The sequence below is a fragment of the Jaculus jaculus genome, chromosome 3, assembly GCF_020740685.1.
Source record: "Jaculus jaculus isolate mJacJac1 chromosome 3, mJacJac1.mat.Y.cur, whole genome shotgun sequence".
NCBI classification, from domain to species: Eukaryota; Metazoa; Chordata; class Mammalia; order Rodentia; family Dipodidae; genus Jaculus; species Jaculus jaculus.
The window spans coordinates 60,864,872-60,890,480 of record NC_059104.1 but is presented as its reverse complement, the minus strand read 5'-3'; the positions used below and the strand labels follow the sequence as shown (position 1 = coordinate 60,890,480).

At 38.2% G+C, this 25,609-nt stretch overlaps 1 protein-coding gene across 2 annotated transcripts in view; it reads left to right on the top strand.

Annotated features, from left to right (window-relative positions):
* Nucleotides 1-25,609, top strand: part of Vwa8 (von Willebrand factor A domain containing 8) — a 463,242-nt gene that overhangs the window by 188,950 nt on the left and 248,683 nt on the right. For both annotated transcript variants that reach the window (XM_004650767.3, XR_006636125.1), the window contains exon 17: nt 14,912-15,027. In XM_004650767.3, the coding sequence (XP_004650824.2) occupies nt 14,912-15,027 (116 nt within the window). The remainder of the gene's footprint in view (nt 1-14,911; nt 15,028-25,609) is intronic.

Sequence of the window (25,609 nt, the reverse complement as noted above, 5' to 3'; positions counted from 1 at the left end):
ACTAAGCTAACTTTCTTCCTAAAATTTATTCATGGTCTTGATTTAATTTCCTGCTTTTGCTAATATCTCTCGAATTACATAACTTAGAAACTTTGCCATCAGTATTGATTTCCTTGTTTCCTGACATCTTCACTTACTCTGAAAACAAAATCTCTCCAATTTTGCATATTTTTTTCATTTTTTAATTTCTATTACAACATATTTTGTATGGATACATCATGTGTTGATACCCTCTTTTCCCCTGTCCCTAAAAATCCCCTTTCCACTGGGGACCCTACTCAGTGGGGTTGCAGGTATTCCAATTGGGCTGTGGGTTATGTGCTGTGGGCATAGCAGCCAGGTTTTGGGGGCAGGGGAATACCTTTGTGGCTCTCATAATCTTTCCGCTCCCTCTTCCACAAAATTTCTTGAGCCATGGTGGGTGAGTTTTGAGTCTACTTCCGTGATGACCTCTTAGGAGCCTCTAGATCTCTGCTTTGGGACATGTTGAGTATCCTCCTTTACCCTGGCATTGCTTATCAGGAACAGCATGGAAGCAGCACTTTTGCTCTTTTCACCAATTTCTTTGTGGATTTAGCTGTGGCTTGGCTGAAGTGCGAGGGGCAGTTTATCTCCTCTAATCTCCGAAAAAGAAGAACAGATTCTCCAATGAAGAGTGAAGTCAGCATAGTTTAAATGGAATAAGAATTACTAATTTAGGGAGAATTTGATGTATATGACGACCCCTCTTTTAGCCAAAGACTAGTGAGAGTTTGACACTGGAGAGCATAATCTTTGTCTCCATTGGATTCTGCTCTGGTTCCCAATTCCAGATATGGGTTCCTTTACACCAAACAGATCTCTTAGCCAATAAGAAGTCTACTGGTTACCCCCCAAGGCTGTGTGCTACTGTTGCACTGGCATGTACATCATGTCAGGGTGTTTGCTTCAGAGTAGCTCAGACCATTGTTGGGCACTTTCCTCCAGTAACTCATGTAGCACTTGACAGCCCTAGACAGGCTAACTGTCTGGGGACTGGCTGTCTTCCAGATTCCAGCCAGGTCTCTCCATGTTCTGTGTTGGCAGCGTATGGTGTCTTCAGCAATAGGTCCTTGCCTTTTTGCCTCAGGCAGGTAATCAAGTGCATTGACAGAAACATGTCCTGTTTTGGGGACCTTTTAGGCCTCTGATCAACAGCTCATTGTGGGTAGCAACCAATCTATGATTCTGGGAGTTACAGACCAGAGACCATAATAATAATAATAATAATAATAATGATGATGATGATGATGATGATGTTTTTTAGAGCTTAGGTTTCATCCCACCTTCTCCAGGGCACTTCTTTTCAAGCACTCCTCCCTTACTCCTGTTGAGGGTTATATTATTTAGTCTGTCTCTAAGGATAAAAGTTTCTGTGGTAGTTATTTTGGATTTAGTTTTGAGTTTGTTTATCCTCACTCTTTCGTTCCCCTAAATGCTTCCATCCCTATTTTCTGGGCCCATCTGAGTTGCCTATCAGGTATGTCAGAAATTCAAGCTGGTTCAAGTTATGAACTGCAGATAAGTGAGACCATGTGGTGTTTGCCTTTCTGTGATTGTGAGTTTGCTGAGTATGATCTGTTCTAAATCTGTCCATTTCTCTACAAATTTCATTCTATCATTTTTTTTTCTTACTGCTGAGTAGAATTCCATTGTGAAAATGTACCACAAATTCGTTATCTGTTCATCCAATGATAGGCACTTGGGTTGATTCCAGTTCTTAGGTATAATAAATTCAGCAGCTATAAACATGGTTGAGCAAATATCTCTATAATAAAGCATGGAGCATTTAGGATAATGCCCAGTAAGGGAATAGCTGGGTCTGTTGGTAGCTCTATATTCATCCTTTTCAGGAATGTCCATATTGATTCTATAATGGTTGTACAAGTTTACAATCCCAACCACAGTGGATGAGGGTTCCTCTTTCCCCATATCTTCACCAACATTTGTTATTGATTTTTAAATTTATTTTAAAATTCTTATTTATTTGTTTGAGAGAGAGACACAGAGAGAAGGGGTGTTCCAGGGCCTCTAGTCACTGCAAATGAAGCCCAGACACATGTACCATCTTGTGCATCTGGCTTTATGTGGGTCCTGGAGAATTGAAACTAGGTTTTTTTGGCTTTGTGTGCAAGCACTTTAACTGGTAAGCCATCCCTCCAGCTAATGTTTGATTTTTTAATGATTGCCATCCTTACTGGAGTAAGGTAGAATCTCATAGTTGTTTTAATTTGCATTTTCCTAATGGTTAGGGATACTGAACATTTCCTTAAGTGTGTTAGCCATTTGTATTTCTTCCTCTGAGAACTCCCTATTCAATTCTCTGTCCCAGTTTTGGAGTGGGTTATTTGATTTTTTATTATTGTTTAGTTTTTTGAATTCTTTGTTGATTCTAGACATTAGGCTTCTGTCAGTGGTATAGCTGGCAAAAATTTTCTCCCATTCAGTGGGTAATATATTGGCTCTGTTTAGGGTATGTTTGTCTGTATGAAAGCTTTTTAGCTTCATGAGATCCCATTGGTTGAGTTATTGTTTAATTTCCTGGGATACTGGGGTTTTGTTCAGGAAGACCTTCCCTATTCCTATATAATGGAGAGTTCCTCCTGTTTTTTTCTTCCAGAAGGAGAAGAGTTTCAGGTCTTATATTGAGGTCTTTCATCCATTTGAACTTGATTTTTGTGTATGGTGGAGTGGGTCTAGTTTCAGTTTTCTGTATATTGTTATCTTATTTGTTCAGCACCATTTATGGAAGATGCTACTTTTTCTCCAGGATATATTATTGGCACCTTTGTCAAAGATCAAGTAGTTGTAGTTACTTGAGTTAAGATCCAGGTCTTCAATTCTGTTCCATTGATGTATATTTCTGTTTTTTATGCCAGAATCATGCTGTTTTGTTGCACTGGCTTTGTAATATAGCTTGAGATCAGGTATAGTGATATCACCAGAGGTGTTTTTTGCTGAGAATGTGTTTGGATATCTGAGTTCTGCTGTGATTCCATATGAATTTTGTGGTCATTTTTTATATCTCTGTGAAGAATGATATTGGAATTTTTTTATTGGTATTGTATTAAATATGTATATTGCTTTTGGTAGAATTGCCATTTTCAAAGTATTAATTCTGCCTATCCAAGGAGTATGGGAAGTCTTTGCATCTTCTCAAGTCTTCCTTGATTTTTTTCTTGAGTCTTTTCCCATTAAGTATTATTTGGGTTTGGGTGCTTCATATATAGCCTTAATTGTGTTGAGATATAAACCTATGTGCCTAGTCACACCAGTGTTATGATCATGAAGTTGAGTTGTATTTTGTCAAAGGCCTTCTCTGCATCAATTGAGATGATCATGAGGTGTTTGTGATTAAACTTATTTATGTGGTATATTAAGTTGTCTGATTTCCCTGTGTTAAACTATCCCTGCATCCCTGGGATGAAGCCTACTGGATCAAGGTGGATAATGCTTTTGATATGTTGTTACATTTGGTTTATGAGGATTTTGTTCAGTATCTTTGCATGTAAATTCATCAGGGATACAGGCCCATAGTTTTCTTGTATTTCTGTCTGGTTGTGGTATTATGGTGATGCTAGCTTCATAAAAGGAGTTGGGGAGGATTCCCTGTTCTCCAGTTATGTGAAACAGTTTGAGGAAAATTGGTATTTTTTTTTTTTTTTTGGATGAAGGTTTCATACAATTCAACTGAGAAGCTATCCAGCCCTGTACTTTTATTTTTAGGGAGGTTTTTGATTACCTTTTCAATATTGATGGATGTGATAGGTTTGTTTAGGAGATTATTTTGTTCCAAGGTGGTATGTGTCTAGGAATTCATCCATTTCTTTCGGATTATTTAATTTTGTGGAGTAGAGGTTTGGGAAGTATATCCTGATGATTCTTCAAATTTCATTGGTGTCTGTTGTGACTTCTCCCTTTTCATTTCTGATTTTGTTGAGACTTCTTATATCTGGGTCTTTCTTTTGTGAGGATGGGAAATTTTTCTTCAGTATTTTTGTTGAATATATTCTCTATGCCTCTGGTCTGGATTTCCTCTCCTTCTGGTATACCCATGATCTTGATGTTTGGTTGTTTTAGGACATCCCCCTGTTCCCTTGTATTCTGTTCATATAATTTTTTGAATTTAGCAAACTCTTTGGACTCCCAATCAATTTCTTCTGTCTTGTCTTCCAGTTCAGAGGTTCTTTCTTCCACATGAATAAATCTGTTAATGAGGGGTTCTAGGGAGGATTTTAAAAGCTCTTATTTGATTTTTGTTTTCTGTTCTGTTACTTTTCATTGTGTCCATCACTTTTTTGAGGTACTAGTCAAGGTCTGATTTTCCTGATGCTTCCTGTAAATCTTTGTTGCATTTGGTGAAGTCTTCCTTAAGCTTAATTAAGTTAAGCTTAGTAGCAAAGCTGAGTGCTCTAAGAGACATTTCTGATCAATTTCATTTATGCAGTTGTTGTTTTTTGGTGGCTTCCTTCCAATTTGGCATTTTTTTTTTTTTAAATCAGGGCCAAATTGCTTGTTGAGTTTTCATTTTGGGATTAGATTTTTGTTGACTTCTCTACAATTTCATTGTAGGAGTAGACATCTGTTGCAGTCCAGTTCATATTGCTGGTAGAAATCACCCAACCAAGAGCAGCTTTTGGGAAAAAGAGATTTATTTTGGCTTAAAGGCTCAAGGGGAAGTTCCATGATGGCAGGGAAAATAATGGCATGAGCAGAGGGTGGACATCACCGCCTGGCCAACTTAAGGTGGACCACAGCAACAGGAGAGTGTGCCAAACAATGGCATGGGGAAACTGGTTATAACACCCATAAGCCCATCCCCAACAATACACTCCCTCCAGGAGGCGTTAATTCCCAAATATCCATCACCTGGGAACCTAGCATTCAGAACACCTAAGTTTATGGGGGACACCTGAATCAAACCACCATATTCCTCCCCTGGCCCCCATATACTGATATCCATATGTGATGTAAAATACAGTGCATTTAGTCCAACTTTAAAAGTTCCCATAGTTTTTATCAATCCCAATGATGTTCAAATATCCCCATAGTCCAAGATCTTTTAACTGAGCCATAATACCAAAAAATAACCCCCCCAAGCCCATAATGGCACAGAATAAATATTCACACTGCAAAAGATGGCATTGGGCATAGCAAAGAAACATTCAACCAATACAAAATTTAAAACAACCAGGGCAAACATCAAACTCTGTAGCTTCAAGTCCAACAACTATAGCCAGTGACAAATCTCCAAGACTGATAATTCTAACCAGCAACAAGTCTCTGGCATTTCAATTCTGCCCCTCCAGCTAGGCTACTCACAGTCCTGGAAAACTTCATTGGGGCTGGCACCTTTCCTGAGCAGCCACTTCGTGGTCTCGGCATCTCCACTGGGTCTCCATGGCAATTCGTGGTTCATTCTCATGGCCCCATGGGGTCCCCATGCAGGCTACCAGTAAACCTGCTTCACACTGCCCATGGCCATTTCCAGAACATAAGACCGTGTTGCAAACTCAAAGTCCCTCTCTTTCCTGCATTTCTTATACTCTACAATACCAGGTAGGGTGCCAGTTTGTTAATCCAGGGGGGAATAAAGCAGACTTTGAAGAACAGGACATTCCTTGAGCACTCAGTCCCCTTCAAAAGAATTGACATTCTTTCTGTTGCCCCAGCGCAGGTCAGCTAGCCCAGTCTCAAAGGTTGTAATCTCTCAATTGCAGCTGAACGGGCAACAGTTCACCCAAAGATTTTTCTTTCTGTGCCATATCCCTCTGCTCACACCAGTTCATTTCTACGCAAAGCAACCCTGCACAACTTCTCAGGACATGGGCATAAGAACAAGCTTCTCACACAAACTGCTAGCCCAGTCCAGGCAAAGCTCTTTCTCACCCTCATAAGCCAAACCTCACAGTCCATAGTTCTTACTGCATTCAGGTCTTGCAGCTCAGACCAGAATAGTCCATCAAGCTGTGCTTACAGCACTGCAAGGCATTTCTTAGCTCAAGGTTTCAAATCCTTCCACATTCCTCTTGAAAATCACCTCCAAAAGGCCAAAGCCACACAGTCAGGTGTCAGAAGCAATTGCACTCCTCAGTACCACTTTACTGTTGCAGTCCGGTTCCCATTGCTGGTAGAAATCACCCAACCAAGAGCAGCTTCTGGGAAAAAGAGATTTATTTTGGCTTACAGGCTCGAGGGGAAGCTCCATGATGGCAGGGGGAAACGATGGTATGAGCAGAGGATGGACATCACCCCCTGGCCAACTTAAGGTGGACCATACTGGCATGGGGAAACTGGCTATAACACCCATAAGCCTGCCCCCAATAATACACTCCCTCCAGGAGGTGTTAATTCCCAAATCTCCATCAGCTGGGAACCTAGCATTAAGAAAACCTAAGTTTATGGGGGACACCTGAATCAAACCACTACAACATCCTTGGTAGAGATCTCTGTTTTCTGACTTTGGTTTGTTGTGTGTGTGTGTGTGTGTGTGTGTGTGTGTGTGTGTGTGTGTTTATGTGTTCTGATCCTACACATCTTGGGAAATGTTTTATTTTATTAAGGGGGGAAGCAAGTAATTGTCCTTGGAGGATCTTCTGTGATGTTTCTGCAGATGCACCATCCGGAGCAGTGGAATCGGCTGTTGGGGACCCAGGGTCCATTCAGTCAGGAAAGCCCAATTTCGTATCTTGAGGTCGCATTTGTTCTCTTATCTGCTGCCAGTAATTGTCTTGTGTCAGATGTCATAATCTTTATCCCTAGGATATTGCTATTTCTTCTTCAATTCTGTCTTCCCCAATAATTCACTTACCACCTGGGTTTCTGATAAGTTTCACAAAGCTGTTTTAACAAGTTCCCATTGTTTGTTGAATAATTTGGTGGCATAAGGGAACAGAAATTTGTCTTTCTTGACAATAAAAGTTTCTAATCAGTATCACTGATCCAAAATCCAAGTGTTAGCACAACTGCATTCCCAGGAAGGCTCCAGAAGAATGCACTCCTTACTGTTTTGGGTAACTGCCAGTATTCTGATTTGGGCCTTGTTTTGTCAATCCTGCTCCATCTTCCTATTACCTTTTCCTGTATATCTGTGTCAGATCTTTCTCTTATCCCCCTGTTGTACTTTGAATGTATGGCCCCATAGACTCAGTCATATTTTATTAGACTTCCTATTTAAGCCTCTATCAGGGAGATCCCTGCTACAGGGAGCATATCAGTGGGGTCAGATCTTGGAGTCCAGCCCTCATGTGTGTCTGGGGATGGATGTCAGTCCAGCCCTATTCGCTGTGTGGAGAACAGTTGGAGCTCTGGCAGTTCAGGCTTGCTGTTGTTGGTGCTTGCTTGCTGCAGTTCTCTGTGCTTGGATCCATGGAAATAAGCAGCTTTTATACCTTGTCACAGAAAGTAATGTTTATAGAGTGCAGCAATCATGGTGTGTGTGTGTGTGTGTGTGTGTGTGTGTGTGTGTGTGTGTGTGTATCTGAGAGTTTGGTGAGGGAGCATGTGGCCACTTTATACTGTTTATAGTTCTGCTAATTAACTCAGGGATGTCATCTTACCTTTCCCCCTCATTTTTTTCAGCCACGTTGTTCACTATTCTTTGGGCATACTGCTGCTTGACTCATGGCCATTTTCACTACAGTTTTATTTATTTTAGAGTGACAGAGAAAGAGGCAGAGAGAGAGAGAGAGAGAGAGAGAGAGAGAGAGAGAGAATGGGTGCACCAGGGCCTCCAGCCACTGTAAACGAACTCCAGATGCGTGCACTCCCTTGTGCATCTGGCTAATGTGGGTCCTGGGTAATTGAGCCTCAAACTGGGGTCCTTAGGCTTCACAGGCAAGCGCTTAACCACTTAAGCCATCTCTGCAGCCCTCTCTTACTCTTTGTTGTCTATTTGCCCACACTTAGGTTTTGATCCACAGTGACAGGAGTTTCTGTGTGTTTTGTTTCCTGTGAATATGTAGGATCAAGAACTTTGCTAGCTACACAGTAAACATTCAACAAATATCTGTTAAATTAATGAATGCATGAGTCTTCCATATTGCCCTTGATGTATTCTTTTTCAGTTTATTTTCAGAGATTTGTTGCCTTTTCATCCTCACAGCTCCATGCCATGGCTCCCTCTTTTCCTCCATACAAGGACTTAGACTCCTCCTCATATTGCCCAGCCTCAGCAGCCATCTCTGGAACCATCACCCTCTTTTACCTGCATTTTTCATACTTTCCAAACCAGTACCATGTTGGCAATGTTACCAAATTTGTTTATCCTTGGGTGGGGAAGAATCCTGACTTTGAAGAGCAGGAAACACCTTCGGCATTCTGCCTTTAGTACCCTGTACCTTCTTTGAAAAGAATTGGCACTCCTAAAGCCAAGCCTTCAGTAAACTGAGTCTCAATATGAAACAGTTGGTCCATTTTTAATCGTGGTAATCTCTTAAACAGTACAGCTAGAGAGGGTAAAGACTCTAGATTCTGAAACCTGTTCAGATTTCATCCCTTGTAAAACTTTGTAGTTTTCATATCATGCTGCTATTGCTATTGTACTTCCTCTGCCAAACATACCAGTCCACTACTTCTAAATTCAATTTTACTTACATTTTCAGGACATGGGCAAAATGCAGCCAGCTTCTCCACTGGAACATCAAACAAACGGCCTCTAGCCTACTTCCTACCTAAATCTTTCTTTCCCTCTGAAACCTCATAAGCTGAGCCCCCATAGTCTGCACTTCTCTTTGTACTTCAAAGTGCTCACAAGAATAGGCTATTTAGTTTTGCTTATTACTTTGTAACACACATCTTGTCCAAAGTTTCAAATTCTTCTGTACTACTCTGGTAAGCTAGTTCCAAATGACTGAAAACTACATGTCCAGGTTTTTCATAATTATGACTTCAGTTGTTGGTACCAATTTTCTCTTATAGTTACTCTGGACAAAACACCTGAGCAGATACTTATAGAAGAAAGACCTCAATTGTTGGTACCAATTTTCTCTTATAATTACTTTCTCACTGCTGGGACAATACACCTGAGCAGATGCTTATAGAAGGAAAGGGTTTATTTCTAGCTTACAATTTCAAGGGAAAGTTTCATTATATCAAGAAAGCATGGCAGGAGCAAACAGATGGGCATTTCATTCTGTCACACCAGCAGGGAAGAATCATCAGGAGTGAGCTATCTAGAGCATTGGCAAGCAGGACTAGATTATAAAATCACAAGGCCTGTCCCCATTAACACACCTCCAGAAAGACTTCATCCTCCAATGGCTCCATCATCTGGGAATTAAATATGAGTTTTAATCACAAACATATGAACCAATCACTACAAGCTCCCAATTCCCACAGGCTGAATTGCCTGACTTGTTTATTACAACCTTGCTGAAGCTGCTCAGCTCTGCTCACATGTAGCTTTCTGCTTCTTTTTAACTCTAGCACACACTTGAATGTCTCTATTTTAGAAAACGTATGGAGTGTGCGTTTCCCTCTATCTACTTGTCCGTTAGGGTCCCTGTTCTGCCAGGTTTCTCTTAGTCCCCATACATAGAAGTTATCTCAATCACGAATCTGCTTTATTGACACTGACATATTCTTTTGACACTGACGTATTGCTTTTCAATTGTAGTTTATTTCTTAGCTTCTTAGACAGGTCTGAAGTTCCATGAACCCCATTCACAACTAGTTGTTCAGTGGCACTGACTGTCTCTTTCAGATGACCACAGCTCTGTGAGCTTATGAGTGCAGTGGCCATGCCTCTAGACAATAGGATTTTACAAATTCCATCTTATCCTCCAGCTCTTACACCCTTTCTGTAATCTCTCCTGCTGTGTTTCCTAAGTCTTGGAGGAGAGAATATAGATGTCTGATATAGGTTTGAGCATTGAACAATTACTTATTTCCAGGTATGAGTCTCTGCATTAATTATTATTGCCCATTACAGAAAGTTTTGATAATGGGAGAGTAGCAATTACCAAATTACCAAGTCTTTTTACTAACACTTAAATGGTTTAGCACAAAGGTTACTTCTGATTGTTTTTTAAGGTACTGGATAATATTTTTTAAAATTTTATTATTTATTTATTTGAGAATGACAGACAGACAGAGAGAGAGAGAGAGAGAGAGAGAGAGAGAGAGCGTGAGCATGAGAGAATGGACACACCAAGGCCTCCAGTCACTGAAAACAAACTCCAGATACATGCATTACCTTGTGCATCTGGCTTACATGGGTACTGGGGAATTGAGCATCAAACTGGGTTCCTTATGTTTCACAGGGAAGTTCACTGCTAAGCCATCTCTCCAGCCCACTGTATAATATTAAAAAAAAATTAATGGTATAAACTGAAACAGGAGCTGTTTTTCAACTTCATGGGAAATCCTCATGGATTGCTGGGGTGAAATGTGAACACTGAATTTAGTGTTAGTTGAAGATGAGGTTGGGATATTGTGTTCTAGAAAGCTACCTTTGTTTACTAAGATTCTGTTATGAGAATCCTTTATGTGGAGCCATTCATCAAACTTTTTTGGGGAGGTAGGATTTGAGGTAGGGCCTCACTAGCCCAAGCTGACCTGGAATTCATTATCTAGTCTCAGTGTGGCCTCGAACTCATGGTGATCCTCCTACCTCTGCCTCCCAAGTGCTGGGATTAAAGGTGTGTGCCAACACACCCAATTGTCAAACATTTTTTGTAATTAAAATAGGATTTTTTTTATGATCATAGATATTAAGGATAGGATTTTCAGAGTCTTCTTTAACCTGATACTTTTAATCCTACCAGCAAAATCCTACCTATAATTCTGCCTTCTTCCTCATGGGTAATTAATTGGCAAGTTCTTTGAGTCATTTGCTATTTCCTTTCTCTTCATTTGTAGTGCCTTAATCTTATTGTATGAATATCTTTTTATAAGCAGATGAATTAAGTAGCCTTCTGTTTGCATTCTTAGCTCTCTCAGTCCTTCAAATTAAAAACAACACATTTGTTCAGCAACCTCCATGTATATAATGCACCCTGATCATAATCCTCTCCCTCCACTCTCCTATGTTCCCCCTTCCTCACTTCCCCTCCATTGAATGAAACCCTTTTCCTTTCCAACTAGTCCCTCTTCTGTTTTGATGTCATCATGTTTTCCCCTCCTATTATGCAGGTCCTGTTTAGGTAGCAACAGCTATTGTGAGGTCATAAATGCAATGGCTACTTTGTATCTGGAAGACAGCATTCCAAAGCACATCTCCCATTATTTGGCTCTTACATTACATTCTTTCCACATCTTCTGCAATAGCCCTTGAACCATGGAGGGCGTGATGGAGATGTCTCAGTACTGAACACTTCATTGTCACTCCAAAGCCCCAGTCCTCACCTTGACTGAAAAGGGAAGACTCTCTAACCTAAAGTGAGAGTAGTGTTAATGTATAGGCACAAACATAAAAATTTAGAGGGAAGTTTGGTGGGCATAATGTATCCATTTAGCCAAACAACAGTAGTAGCTTTCCCCTTAGGGCTTATGAACTCCATAGCTACAGGCTTTGGACTACGTTTTAGTTCCAGGCTTGAATTCCCTCCCATGAAATAGGTGTCAAATTCAGAGCCATTGGTTACCTCTATAACAGACATACCATTATTAAATCAGTGGGCACATGTTACCTAGTTAGCTGATTTTGTAGCTTGCCAAAGGTGCAGAGCTTGTTAAGACTGTTGGTGACTTTTCTCTCCCAAAGGCTACAGGACAGTTCTCAGCACTGTGTCAGCCAGTCAACAGGGAGGAAGCTTCCAGATCAGCTACAGCTTAATTTCTCAGTGTCCTGTAGCTTATGCTGTAGTATATTCACAGTAGGATCTTACCATCTAGTTCTGGTGGGCAATCAAGAGCCTTGGCAATAGCCTGTATTATTTTGGGAGCATCCATGGCCTTTCTGATTAACAAATCACTGGGAGTTATCCCACCCCCAGCACTGAAATTGTTGTGCAACATTTTAGCTTATGACCATACCATTATTCACTTCCACAGGCTACTTCTACCAAACTCTCATACTATTTTATTTTATTTTGAGAAAGAAAGAGGCTGACAGAGAGAGAGGGAGAGAGAGAGAATGGGGTGCCAGGGCCTCTAGCCGCTGCAAATGAACTCCAGATGCATGCGCCACCTTGTGTATTTTGCTTACGTGGGTCCTGTGGAATTGAACCTGGGTCCTGAGGCTTCACAGGCATATGCCTTAACCACTAAGCCATCCCTCCAGCTCCTAAACCCTCTTTTTTAAATATATGTATATTTTCAACTAATGATGTAGTTTTCATATGGCTTGACATAACATCTTTAATTTAAAAAATATTTATGTATTTGAGCAAGTGAGGAAGGGAGAGTGAGAGACAGAATGAGGCAGACAAAGAGAGTGAGTAGGGGCATACGAGGGCTTGTTGCCACTGTAAACAGACTCCAGATGCATGAGCCACTTAGCACATCTAGCTTACATGGGAATTGGGGAATTGAAACCTCTATATCAGACTTTGCAAGCAAGCACCTTTAAGCACTGAGCCATCTCTCAAGCCTAACGTCCTTAATTTCCTTTTTTTTAGCCTTCCTCTTACTTCTTCCCTTTCATCCCCCTTGTCTTTTAATTCATACTATTGCTGACTTTGTTCAGAAATTAGGATAGTAATACTTTGATTCTAGAATAATCCTACTATATTGTATATAGCAAAATGGCTTTTTTATTAAGACCATATTCCTCAGAAAGTTATTGACAAATCTTTGTTATTTGAGAGCAAGCCTTCTGGTAGGATGCCATAGATCTGAGCAGACACTCTCACATGCTGCATGAGTTTATATTCCTTTTGATTTCATGCCTTTCTTCATAACATTTCTCCTGACCACTCAAACATTTTAAACCATGGTAGTAGTTGTTAACACTTCTACTTTTCTTAGAATTACATTATATGCTAGTTTGAATTGTAATTTATGGTTCCTTATATTTAAATATTGTTTCTATGTCTAGAATGCAAATTTATTGAAAACAAAGATATGCTAAAGGCTTGAAAATATGTGCTTTGAAACTTATAATTTTGCAGCAGAAAAAGGATATGGCATAGATGGAAGTCATGTCCCCATCCAAGTCCCCAGAGGGTTGTGTAGCTCATGTTGTGGCTAAAACATAATAGTAATAATAGCAGACCACCCTCTCAAAAAAAAAAAAAAAAGGAGGTAGCAATTCATTTTTTTCTTCTATGGGGTTTACAAAGATACCTTAACCAAATATGTGTTTGATATTTTTCCCTCATTTGTCCTGAACCCTTTGTAAATTTTTGTAGAATCTCTTCACCTTGCCCCTTAGATACCCAAGGCCACTTGGCTATCTTTGTTACTTCTGACATTTCACCCTTGCTTGTTGTGCTCTTGGCTTTCCTTGATCCTGCTGATATGGGTTGCAAATTATCCCTGTTGTAATCTGATTCATTAAAATTGTGTCATTATCCCATCCTTTTCCTGCTTCTAATTATTTTCATTTTGAAGAAGCTGTTTGAGTCAGTTCTGCCATTTGTTAGGCACCCATATTTTTCTGGGATAAATGCTTCAGAATCATGTTACCATTTAGTCCTCAGAACATCTTTATAGGTAAGGTAATTATTACTATAATTTCAAAGATGAAAAAACTAAGGCTTGGAGGAATTAAGTAATTTGTCAAAGTCATGTGACTAATGACAATCTGGTTTATTTAAAGCCTATCAGCTTTACCATAACAGTGTTCTGCCAGCCAAGAGATTTCAGATTTATGTTAGCACATATTTAGTCAAGTACTTACCCTGTCCTGAGTTCTGTATCAGTAACCATATCTGTGGAATTTGTAGAGTCATGTAGGAAAACAAAATGACATTATTCTGATACTGTAAGCAAGGGTTCTAAACAGTAAGCTGCTACTCAAGTGGCAAACTAATTAATACCATTATGGTCAGCAGCTTAAATGGTCTGCAATTCCTTTTCTATTTCAGAAACCACATGCTTGCTTAATACTTTAACAATGAGGTGTGTAAAGAAGAGGAAAATGAATAGACTATTGTCTATAAGGGTTATTTGTAAGGTAGTTGTGATCCTGTATTATTTTACACTCCCCCATCCTACCTCTACCCCAGTGCTCTTAGCACAATTAAAATATTACAATGAAATTTAATTGACAAATACTTTTTATAGCTTTATAATTTATATTTTAAAATACTATCTTCATAGATATTTTAGGTGGAAAATAGTTTTTGAATTTTTTAAAAATTTTTATTTATTTACATGAGAGAGGGGGAGAAAGAATAAGGGAAAGAGTGTGTGTGTGTGTGTGTGTGTGTGTGTGTGTGTGTACACGCGCATGTGTGTACCCACGTGCCTAGGCATTCTAGGGCCTGTTGCTGCTGGAAATGGACTCTGATACATGTACCACTTTGTGTATCTGGATTTATGTGAGTACTGGAGACTCAAACCTGGACCAGCAGGCTTTACATGCAAGTGCCTTTAACTACTGAGTCATCTCCCTAGCCCTTTGTTTATTTTTATTTACACTTTATTACTGGCAAATATTTAAATTTGAAACTTGACCCTCAGAAATAATGAGTTCAGCAGCCCAATTAATCTTCTTATCTGAGTATGATTCTATAAAAATTTAGAAACTGCTTTCAATAATGATGCCATTCCATGAGCCTTAAGAACAACTGAGGTCATTATAGTCCCTCAAAATGGCTACAATATAATGTTGAAGTGTTTTCATAAGACATGATAAAAATTTTACAGGAACTTGTTCTAAGGTAATGAAATTTGAAAAAATTAATAAATTACATTAAAAAATAATGAATTTTGTTATCATACTCATCTAAGGGACATTAGGAAGTTGAAGCAAGAGTCTTAGAAGGCTGTTTTTCCCCCTTGACAGGCACAGTCCTTGGCAGCATCTCTTTCTACCCGACAACTCTTGCGGATTTCTCGTCGGCTGTCGCGGTATCCTAATGAAAATCTTCACGGAGCTGTAATGAAAGCCTGTCTTGCCAGGTAACTATACTCTCCTGCCAGACTTCAAGTCTGTGCTTGGTAAGCCTTTGCTACGTTTAATTGATAGTCTATATTTGTGGGTCTTCCAAAAGTAAGTAAAATTTTTGCATTCAGTAAGTAAAATTTACTTAGTACAATATAATGTCACATTTACATATAGAAGCAGTTTTAAGACTGGGGAGTAAAGTTCAATGGTAGAACTAATGTTTTGCATGTGCAAGGTACTAGGTCTGAGCCCTAGCCATAAAAACTAAGCTAAAATAATAACAACACTTTAAACTTTTCATTCGTATTTTATAAATGAGAAAACAATTTAAATCACTAACTTAAGTCACACAGTCATAAATAGTGTGTTTGACATTTGAATACTGGTTCATTTGTCTAATGAGCTAGAATTTTTAGGTATTATATTCCACTACCTCCCAAATTGGCACTAGAATTTTCCATACTTGATAGTACTGACACTTTATCTAAATTTAACAAGAAGAATATCTTTTCAGTCAATGCTGATAACTTTTAAACCAGTTGATAAGTGATTATAAAACATTAGCTTACAAGTTTTCCTTGTAAAATGATATTTGCATAAAACTATTTTGGAAAAGATTAAGAATAATTCCCATTAGTCCCAGAGGGTTTTTTAAAGATATTTTTCATATAATGTAATACTTTCATAGCTTAGATTCTTTTCATATGATTATTTTTATGGTGGCTATGTTACTGTTCATTTCTTATTAAGAGGAATTTGCTGTCCCTGCTGTGTTTCTAGCTGAACTGTGACTCCCATTGCATTAGAGTAATCATTGGAACAACTAATTATGATAAGAAATAACATTTTCTAATTTTTCAAATAGAAAAATATTAAACTTCCAAGTTAAATTTGAAGAAGAAAACCTCTACATGATAATTCTTAGAAAATGAAGAAAATATGGAGTGGTAGCATCATTACTTACACTGTATTCTAGCTTAAACGTGATTTACTGTTAGATAGGAGATAATAGGTGTAAATCAGTGCTGAGCAAAGTAGAGAGTTTTGGAACTTACGGGAAAACAATATCTCGGACACATTAGAATGAAATAATCATGCCCAGAGCATTCTACAACCTATAGCACATATGCTGTTAGTTGAACAGTTTTTAGTTTTCTTATTTTTTGAAATAAAAATTAATCAAATAATGAGAATTGATCAAAGAAATATACAATGGTGATTCAATTTGAAGAATCCATATAAAGAAGCCCCAAGCATTTCAAATGCTAAATGAGACACTGAATTCATTACTAATTCCATCACACAGCCTACCTAAAGATCTAAGCACATTTTTAGTAAGGGTCAGAAAAGAGTTACATGAGGAATTTTTGTCAGGTGTTCTAGTATCTCCTTTGGTTAGTTATTTAGAACAACATAAAAAGAAGTATTTCAGAATCATTCCATATTTTTCCTATTTGGGATAGAAATTAATTATCACTTCACAAACACAAGTATTTTCAAAATACAAAACTAGAGGATATAGCAAGGATATAGAAAATAAGACTATTGCTGAGGTAAATATTCACCCATTCTTCCCCCAACTTAGAAATTCTAGATAAAATATGATCAAGAGTTGTTTATTGTTACCCAAACATGAAATAGGAAAAGTATCATTAGAACCAGACATGAAGCAGACCTGGAGCTTCTACCCTTACATATCTGACTATCTCAGAGAAGTCAAAAGGTCTTTGTAAAAGCTTATATGTACATTTAGAGCACAATTAACAATAGGAAAAGTAGAAATAACTCAGATGTCCATCAAGTACTACTGAATGTCCATCAAGTACTACAAATAAAATAGGGCTCATCTATACAATGGAATATTATTGAATAGTAAAAGCAGATAAAGCACTGATACCTTGAAAACATCATGCTAAGTGAGAGAAGCCAGGCACAAAGGACCATATATTGTATGATTGTGTTGTCATGAACTGTCCAGAGTAGGGCAAGTCATCAAGACAAGTATGATTGTAGTTGACTATGGCTTGGGGTAGTGTGCAGTGGGAAATTAACAGTGGCTGTTAATGGGGACAGCATCTTCTTGTAAGGAAGTAAAATGTCAAGTTGATTGATGTGGTAGCTATTCACTTCTAAGCATTAATGATCCAATTATACAATTTAGGAAGATGAGTTTTATAGGTAATTTTATTTCAATAGAGATAATATCAAAAAAGAGGTAAAATACAGTAAGAAAGTAACATCAGAATAGGGATAAGCTGATTATCATAGCTGCCAAGGGTGTCTATAACCAAGAGATGTGATTCTAGTCATATGTGTGGCAGAGGGGTACCCTGAGGTTCCTAACGTAAACAGTACAGCTGACATAGTCTCTGTCCTTTTTGACTAAAATATTTTTTCTCAAAGAAATGATAAGAAAGCTTACCACCTCTTTGGAACTTGGGATGGGAAAGAAACAGTTCCTTCTGGGAAATGAAATTCTCAGGTATTGCAAGTGTGAGGGTCCATGTGGACACTATCTGAAAGGGTGGTGCCCTTGAGCTGATGTTAACATGAAAACCTCCCTCAGAATCAATAAACTGCCTGAAAGCTTTAAGAGAAGATTGACCCTGAAAACAAGTGTGTAGCAACACTTTCACAGCCAGAATAGTACATATTCCCCCTGAATATGAGGTTGCAATGAAAATGATAACCCACATTTAGGAAACAAATATAAAGGGAATTTTGCAGCTATGACATTCAGAACTAGAGCTTTATAATAATTAAAAATAACAGGGCTGGTGAGATTGCTCAGTGGTTAAGTTTCTTGCCTATAAACCCTAATGACCTGAGGTCGATTTCCAGTACCCATGTAAAGCCAGACTCACAAAATAACACATGCATCTAAGAGTTTGTTTGCAGTGGTTAAATGCCCTGACACTTTCTGTCTTTCTCTCTGTATCTCTTTCTGCTTGCAAATAAAATAAAATGAAAAAAAAAATAGAACAGTTTGAGATTATACAATAAGTATACTGTAGAAGTTATCTTTTCATTGCTAGGCAAAAACACACAACCAGAAGCAGCTTCTGGGAAGAAAGGGTTTATTTTGGCTTACAATTTTGAGAGGATCTTTCATCATGGCAGGGAAAGCATGATAAATCAGAGCAGTAAGCTTGGGTCACATTTCTACATCTTCAGGAGGAAGTAGTCTGAGTAAGCTAGTTTGCAACACCCAGTAGGGCTGGAATAATAAACCTCAGTGTCTGCCCCCACAGTGACATACCTCTTCCAGCGAAGTCCCACCTCCCAAAGGCCCCACAACTTTCCTAAATTGCCATTAGCTGAAGACCAAGGATTGAGAACAGAAGAGCCCATAACGGACATTTTATTCAAACCATCACATAAGCTTAACATGATATGAACAATAGGTGAAATTAAGAGCTGACGGCTGGGATAGAGAACAGGAGCTAGTGGATTTGGAAAAAAAAATCGTCTTAAGATGAAGAAAATATGTAAATAAAAAATTGACTGGACAACTAGCCAGAGAGATACAGCTGAAGAAACAATAGCATGGAGGGAAATAGCCTTGAGTGGCGCTGCAGGCTAAGGGGATGAACATCATGAAATGCTATTAATGCATATGTAGGATAGAGACCTAGGAGATTGCTTAGTGGATGAAGTGCTTGCTGCATAAGCATGAGTGCCAAAGTTCTATCCCCAGCACTCACAAGGCAAGACACTGTGGCAGGTGTTTGTAATCCTAGCCACAAAGACAAGAATGCAGGCAGAGACAGAAGAATCCATTGGAATCTCAGGGGGCTAGCTAACTTGGCAAAAAAGCAGTGGTGAACAACAGGACACTGGTGCAAAAGAAGTGGAAGATAAGGACCAATACCCAAAAGTTGTCCTCTGACCTCCACACATGTGTGTGCCCTCCTGCATACATGGGCACATCAAAAACAGAGAAGAAAAGGAAATGTAGGATAAAATGGCAAAATATTGATCCAGGTGTGTGTTTTTTGTGCAGTCCATTAATTCCAGCACAGGGGAGGTAGAGGTAGGAGGATCGTTGAGAGTTTGAGGGCACCCCGAGACTATATAGTGAATTCCAGGTCAGCCTGGGCTAGAGCAAGGCCCTATGTGGAGGGGGAAAAAAAAGACAAAATCTAATAGTTTTGTGTGTGTGTGTGTGTGTGTGTGTGTGTGTGTGTGTGTGTGTGTGTGTGTTTGTTATTTGGTTAGAGATTGAGCCCAGGGCCTTCTGCTTGGCTAGGCAAGACTACACTAATCCCTAATAAAGTTTTAAGAGGGATTGAGAATAGCAGAAAAGAGATACTAGCTCAGGAGTTAGGACAAATTAAAATAAATCAACATATTGTAATGATATGACATGACAGTAAGGAAAAAAATCTAAAAATTTTGAGAAGAAAAGGTTATAAAGAAATAAATATTTTTATATTATGTGTATGTGTGCATGGCCGTGCATGCCATAGTGCAGTTGTGGAGGCCAGAGAACAACCTCAAGGTGCTTATCCTCATCTGCCTCCTTTTTGAAATTTTCCTGTTGCATGTGCATCAGTCTAGCTGGCATTTGAGCTGCCACTCTCCTGGTTCTGGCTCCCATTGCCATAAGGCACAATGGGATCACAAATACATGCACCACTTTGCATCTAGCTTAAGTGGGTACTGTGGAATTGAACTTAGCTGGCAGGCTTGCAAGTGTGTGCTTTTAACTACTGAGCCATCTGCCCATCTGGGGAACAAATATCAAACTGACAATTTCAGATTACCAGCAGTAGATTTCTGACGGGTTCATCAATCTCCTTAAAATATTAAGGAAAAGTAACCCTCAGAGACCTCAAAAGGCTTTGCCAGCTATACACTTTTTCAGAAGAAGTGTAAGTCTACCACATAAGGAGGAGTCCTGTCCAGAAGGAAGGACTGGATGCTAGAGACAATGGTGACAAAGAAAATAGTAAATTTTTCAGAGGATTGATGAGAACAGCACATGCCTAGAATCCCAGCACTTGGAAAGCAAAGGCAGGACAATCATGTGTTTGAGGCTTCTCTGGGCTACACAGTGAATTCCAGACTAGTCTGGGCTACATAGAGAGCCCCGGTCATCAAAAATCATAGAAACAAGCAAATAGGTGAATAAAATGTACTATTAAGAGCAAAGCAAGCCCTGCATGGTGGTCCATGTCCTTCGTCCCAGCACTCCAGAGGCTGAGGCAGGAGGAGCCTTATGAGTGTGAGGCCAGCCTAGGCCTATGGAGCGAGTTCCAGGTCAGCTTGGGCTACAGTGAAAAGCTACCTTGAAGAAAAAATACACAAATTCAAGCTAATACAAGTGAATACAAATATGGGTAATAGAGTAAAACTATAAAACTAAGCAGGAAAATATAGAAATTGGAAAAAGTGATAAACTGCGGTCCTCTAATTTCCACAAATGATATAGAAGTAATTACATAGAAGAAAGTATTGAATTACTTAAACTTTGTTAATTCAAGTGCATATCTACAAATTTTGTAGAACCACAAGAACAGTGTTGATCCAGGAAAGTTGGAAATAAGTAAATAGAGGAAATTTACTCAAAATATCAATTAGGATTTCAAGGTAGAAATGTTCAAAGGTCCACAAACACTCAATCTATACAGAAATTCAACCTTATTTCCAAGGGCTTTTTTTTTTTTTTTTTGGTTACTTTACCCTTATTTAAATTTGCCACCTTTGTTTTATTTCAAATAAATATATTTTATTTTAAATCATGAGAATTTGGAATTATCTTAAGAATATGAGACAACTTTTTAAAATTCACTGTAATATTAGTGGGAAAAATCTGTTCATAAATAAGGAATAGAGATTTTATAAGTCCAATCACCAAAATAAAAAAACCAAACTCTTACTAACCCAAAAATAGTCTTAATAAATCATAATAAGAATAAAGTTCTTTAGCCTAATTAAGTTTTTATTATAAATTTACCATAAATATGCAAAATAGTTGGCACAATTCCTTTAGAGTCAGTAATAAAACAAAATGCCATCTTTCTACACTTTCAGCAGTGCATTTGCCCAGGATTATATGATTGGTTATTCTAAAAATTCCCAAGGCATATATATCTATATATGCCAAATCGAGTCTAATGACTTTTTTATATATTAATATTAGTAACATTCTTTTATTTTAGCAAATAAATTAAATGACATGCTTCTGTGGAGAAAAGTACAAATCTGTTGACACCTGTAAATGGGAACGTATGCTTGTATGGAAGAGATTTGTTATTATAACTCCCAGTTTACATATGTGTCATCAAAATATCCAAGGCTATAGTGAATTTGACAGTCTGATCTCAAATCGGCATGAAAGTATAAAGTTCTAAATATGGCTAAGGGAAATGTGAAGAAAATTGTGGAAGTTAATCAGATGCCAAGCTCTATTGCAAAGCTGTATTCACTGTAAACATGCAGCATTGGCTCAAGGAAAGACTGTTAGAGAACACAATGGAATCTAGAAACAGACACAGACACATGGTAGCAGTTGCACTGTTAGAGATGTGAAAATGGATAGGCATGCCAGCAAATGCTTAAAATTAAATATTTTCCAATGTATACATAAAATTGAAGTCTGGCTATAGGACAAAAGAAGCTACTCTATAAGTCAAAAGGCTACATATTAGGAAAATGCATTTTACAAGATTATTAATTATGGAAGGATTAGTATTTTGGGGCTATACATTAATAGGAAATAATTTTTGGCTGGAGAGTTGGCTCAGCAGTTAAGGCGTTTTCCTGCAAAGCTTAATGACCTGGGTTCAGTTCCTTAGTACCCACGGAAAGCCAGATGCACAAAGTGGCACATGTTTCTGGAGTTTGATTGCTATGGCTTAGACCCTTGCATGGCCATTCTCTTGCTTTTTCTCTCTGTTTCTCTGCTGGGCAGTGATGCATGTTTTTAATTCTAGCATTCTTGAGAGGCTAAGGTAGGATGATGGATGTGAGTTTGAGAGCCAGTTTGAGACTACAGTGAATTCCAGGTCAGCCTGGGATAGAGAGAGACCCTGCCTCAAAACAAACAAACAAACAAAACAAAACAATAACAGCAACAACAACAACAACAACAACAAAAGCAGAATGACTAATTCTAAAGTCCATTTGAAACTCATTCCTGATCAGGGAAATAGAGTTTGAAATAAAACTTAACATTTTACAATATTAGAACTTTCACTTATAAAAACATTTTTCTATAATATTCCTACTTTTTTCTGAGATACTGAAATATCTCATAGTACTAACATGAATTTTGTTTTCTTTAATATGCTACTATGTCAGATAGCTAATTTTTCTAGTGTTATCAACAGACAATAATAAAACATGTATTAAAAATTACCTTAGAACCCTTTGGAAGTAGAAAAAAATACTAAGGCAGCTATCTTGTTTATGCAACATCTGTTGACTTTTCAAAGCTGCACTCCAAAGGCTTGTTACTTATCTTTTCAGGATAGCACAATAGCAGGAAAGAACCAAAAAAGTTATTGGTTCATGAAGTGAGGTATTTTGTTTGTAATAACTTCTTTTCTTATTCTGGCACTAAAAAAGAACTGAGTTTCATTGAAATTTTCAGACAAATGAACAGAATTTTATAAAATACTCATGAGTATTTTATTAAGCAGATAAAATCAAGAGAAACTAGCCTAACATTGGTCAAGCTATTTATATTCTAATTTTATTTTTACATCTGAAGTACTAACTTCCTAAGCACCACATTCTTACAGCCTCTACCATGCACAGCAATTTATATTCTGGATATTTGAAAGCCTGTAGGTTACAGCAAAGAAAATTTAGAAGCTTAGGGGAATTTTTAAGTTTTGCTTTCTAAAAATATATATATATATATTTTTTGGTTTTTCGAGGTAGGGTCTTACCCTGGTCCAGGCTGACCTGGAATTAACTATGTAGTCTCAGGGTGGCCTTGAACTCATGGTGATCCTCCTACCTCTGCCTCCCGAGTGCTGGGATTAAAGACATGCGCCACCACGCCCGGCTAAAAATATTTTTTAAACATTTATTTACTTATTTATTTATGAGAGAGAAAAAATGAGTGTGCCAGGTCCTCTAGCCACTGCAAATGAACTCCAGATGCATACACCACCTTGTATATCTGGCTGACATGGGACTTGGAGAATTGAACCTGGATCCCTGGGCTTTGCAGGCAAGTGCCTTAACCACTAAGCCCTTTCTCCAGCCTTCCAAAAATATTTTTTATTACAGAAGAAATAGAGTTTCTTATAGAGTCCTAGTTCATTCAATTATTTAGTAGTCCATAAATTTATTTACTTCTGTAAATTTGAGGGGTGAATCTATTAGCCTAAAATTTGGACAGAGCTATAAGATTTTAATCAGAAATGAAGATTAACTGTTTTTGAAAGTAAAGTAATATGTTCCAGTAACCTAGACCTCAATGATAGGTATTTTTCAAAAGTCCCTTATGATATAATATGAATACTATCTAATGGGTTGAGAGATGGTTCTGTCAGTAAAGTGTTTGCTCTGCCCACATCAGGACCTGAGTTTGAATTCCTAGCAACCAGGTAACAGGCAAGTATGGTGGCACATACCTGTAATCCTGTTTGTTGCTGGGATGGTGGAGATAGATGTATCCATGCATCTTGCTGGCTAGGTGGTCTAGTCAAATCATGTTTGTTGACAGACCTTGTCTCAAAAAATAAAATGGGGAGGGGTGGAGAGATGGCTTAGTGGTGCGTGCGAAGCTTAGGGACCCAAGTTCAACTCCCACATAAGTCAGATGTGCAAGGTGGTACATGAGGTTTGTTTGCAATGGCTAGAGTTCCTAATGTGCCCATTCTCTCTATCTGTCTCTCTCCATCTGTCTCTCTCTCTCCCTCTCTCGAATAAATAAATAAATGAAATATTTTTTTTTAATGCAAGGGCTTTATCCCCTCTCATCTTCTCATGGGCAGGAGTTCTATGTACTTTCTCTTCTTTCCTTCACTTTATTTCATAAGGTCTCTCAAACCCTTAAAATTAAAGTCACTGGTGAGTGACTGAGGAAGATACCCAATATTGACCTCCAGGCCTCTACACATTACACACTCACCTGCACACATGCATGTGCCACATACATACATACATATACTCATGCACACAAATGAATAAAAGGCTTGCTTGATATTTCAGAATGTGGGAGAACAGTTAGAAGAAGGTTGGGCAGGATGTCAGGACAAGGGCTCAGGATTGAGTTTAGAAATAAAATGTCAGTTTGCCTTTGAACAACAATGCTATAATCTTAGAACTATGATGTTAATCCCTATGTTGTGTCTGTATTTGTAACCCCAACACTTGAGGCTGAGGCAAACCTGGGCTCTGTAGGGAAACCATCTCAAGCAAACAGACAAAAACAGTCAAAGACAAATACAGTGATACCAAGTCACCAATGAGTAACAAGAAAGTCAGACATGATGCTGAACTGATGAGCTCTGAGCATAGATGCTTATAATTCCTCTATGATATTGTCGATAAGACACTGCCAGATGTGGTTTGGAATCTTATAGGGATAATTCTTTACACTTTTATTGATGTACATTCTGGCTCATGCAAGCCCCTCTACTAAGAGTTTATACGCAGGCTGGAGAGATGCTTCTTCTTTTAAGGTGCTTACCTGCAAAACCTAAAGACCCTGCTTCTGTTTGCCCATTACCCAAGTAAAGCCAGATGCACACAGTGGCACATCTGAAGTTCGTTTGCAGCAGCTAGATGCCTGGTATGCCCATGCTGTCTGTCTCTCTTCTCTCTATCTCTCTTTGCTTGGAAAATAAATAAAGTAATGTTTAAAAAAGTTTATACTCAAGCCTGAGGAAACCATCACCAAAATTCAGTGCTGTGAAACCTAAAGTAGAATGGTATGTTCTCTGTATAATTATTTGGAACTTTGGAGCATACTGTGGTTTGTTTTATACCAGCAGAGGACAGTAATCCTTGATTAGAGATATTTCTCTGGGCTTTCTTAGGATCATAAATTCTACATATGACTTTGTGTGGAAGGGAAACTTTCATATTTCAAACACATGGTGCTCACTGCTCACAATATGTCTGGGGTTGAAAAATGTCTCTGTCACTCTCCAGATCACCCAACATATTTATAGAAGAGGTAGGGATGTATTTAATAGAGGCTAAAATCAAGCTGGATCATTTTTCCTTCAATAATTTGTGTTAGTAAAGAAAATCTTGTTAATTCACCTCCACTGACTTGAGTTTGTGATTTCCATCTTAGAGTAGGCTGCAGTAGTGCTTCTTACCTACCTAAGAGAATGTGAGAGGCCATATAGACAAGGTTATGAGGAATACTAAATACACCTATGAAAGCAAATAGTTTTGTCATATTCTGATCACTGTTGTACCTAAATGAGTATTGCTAACTAAAAATGAGCTTTACTTAGTTATTAAAGGAGGTTTTAAAGATTTGTAATTCACACATAGTTTTTATTTATACTAAAATTTTATGTACTTTGGATTTTATAGATCCAGACTGCTTATCACCAGTTATTTGTAATTATTTGAGGTATATGTGTGTGATACATATACAATACGTACATACATACATAT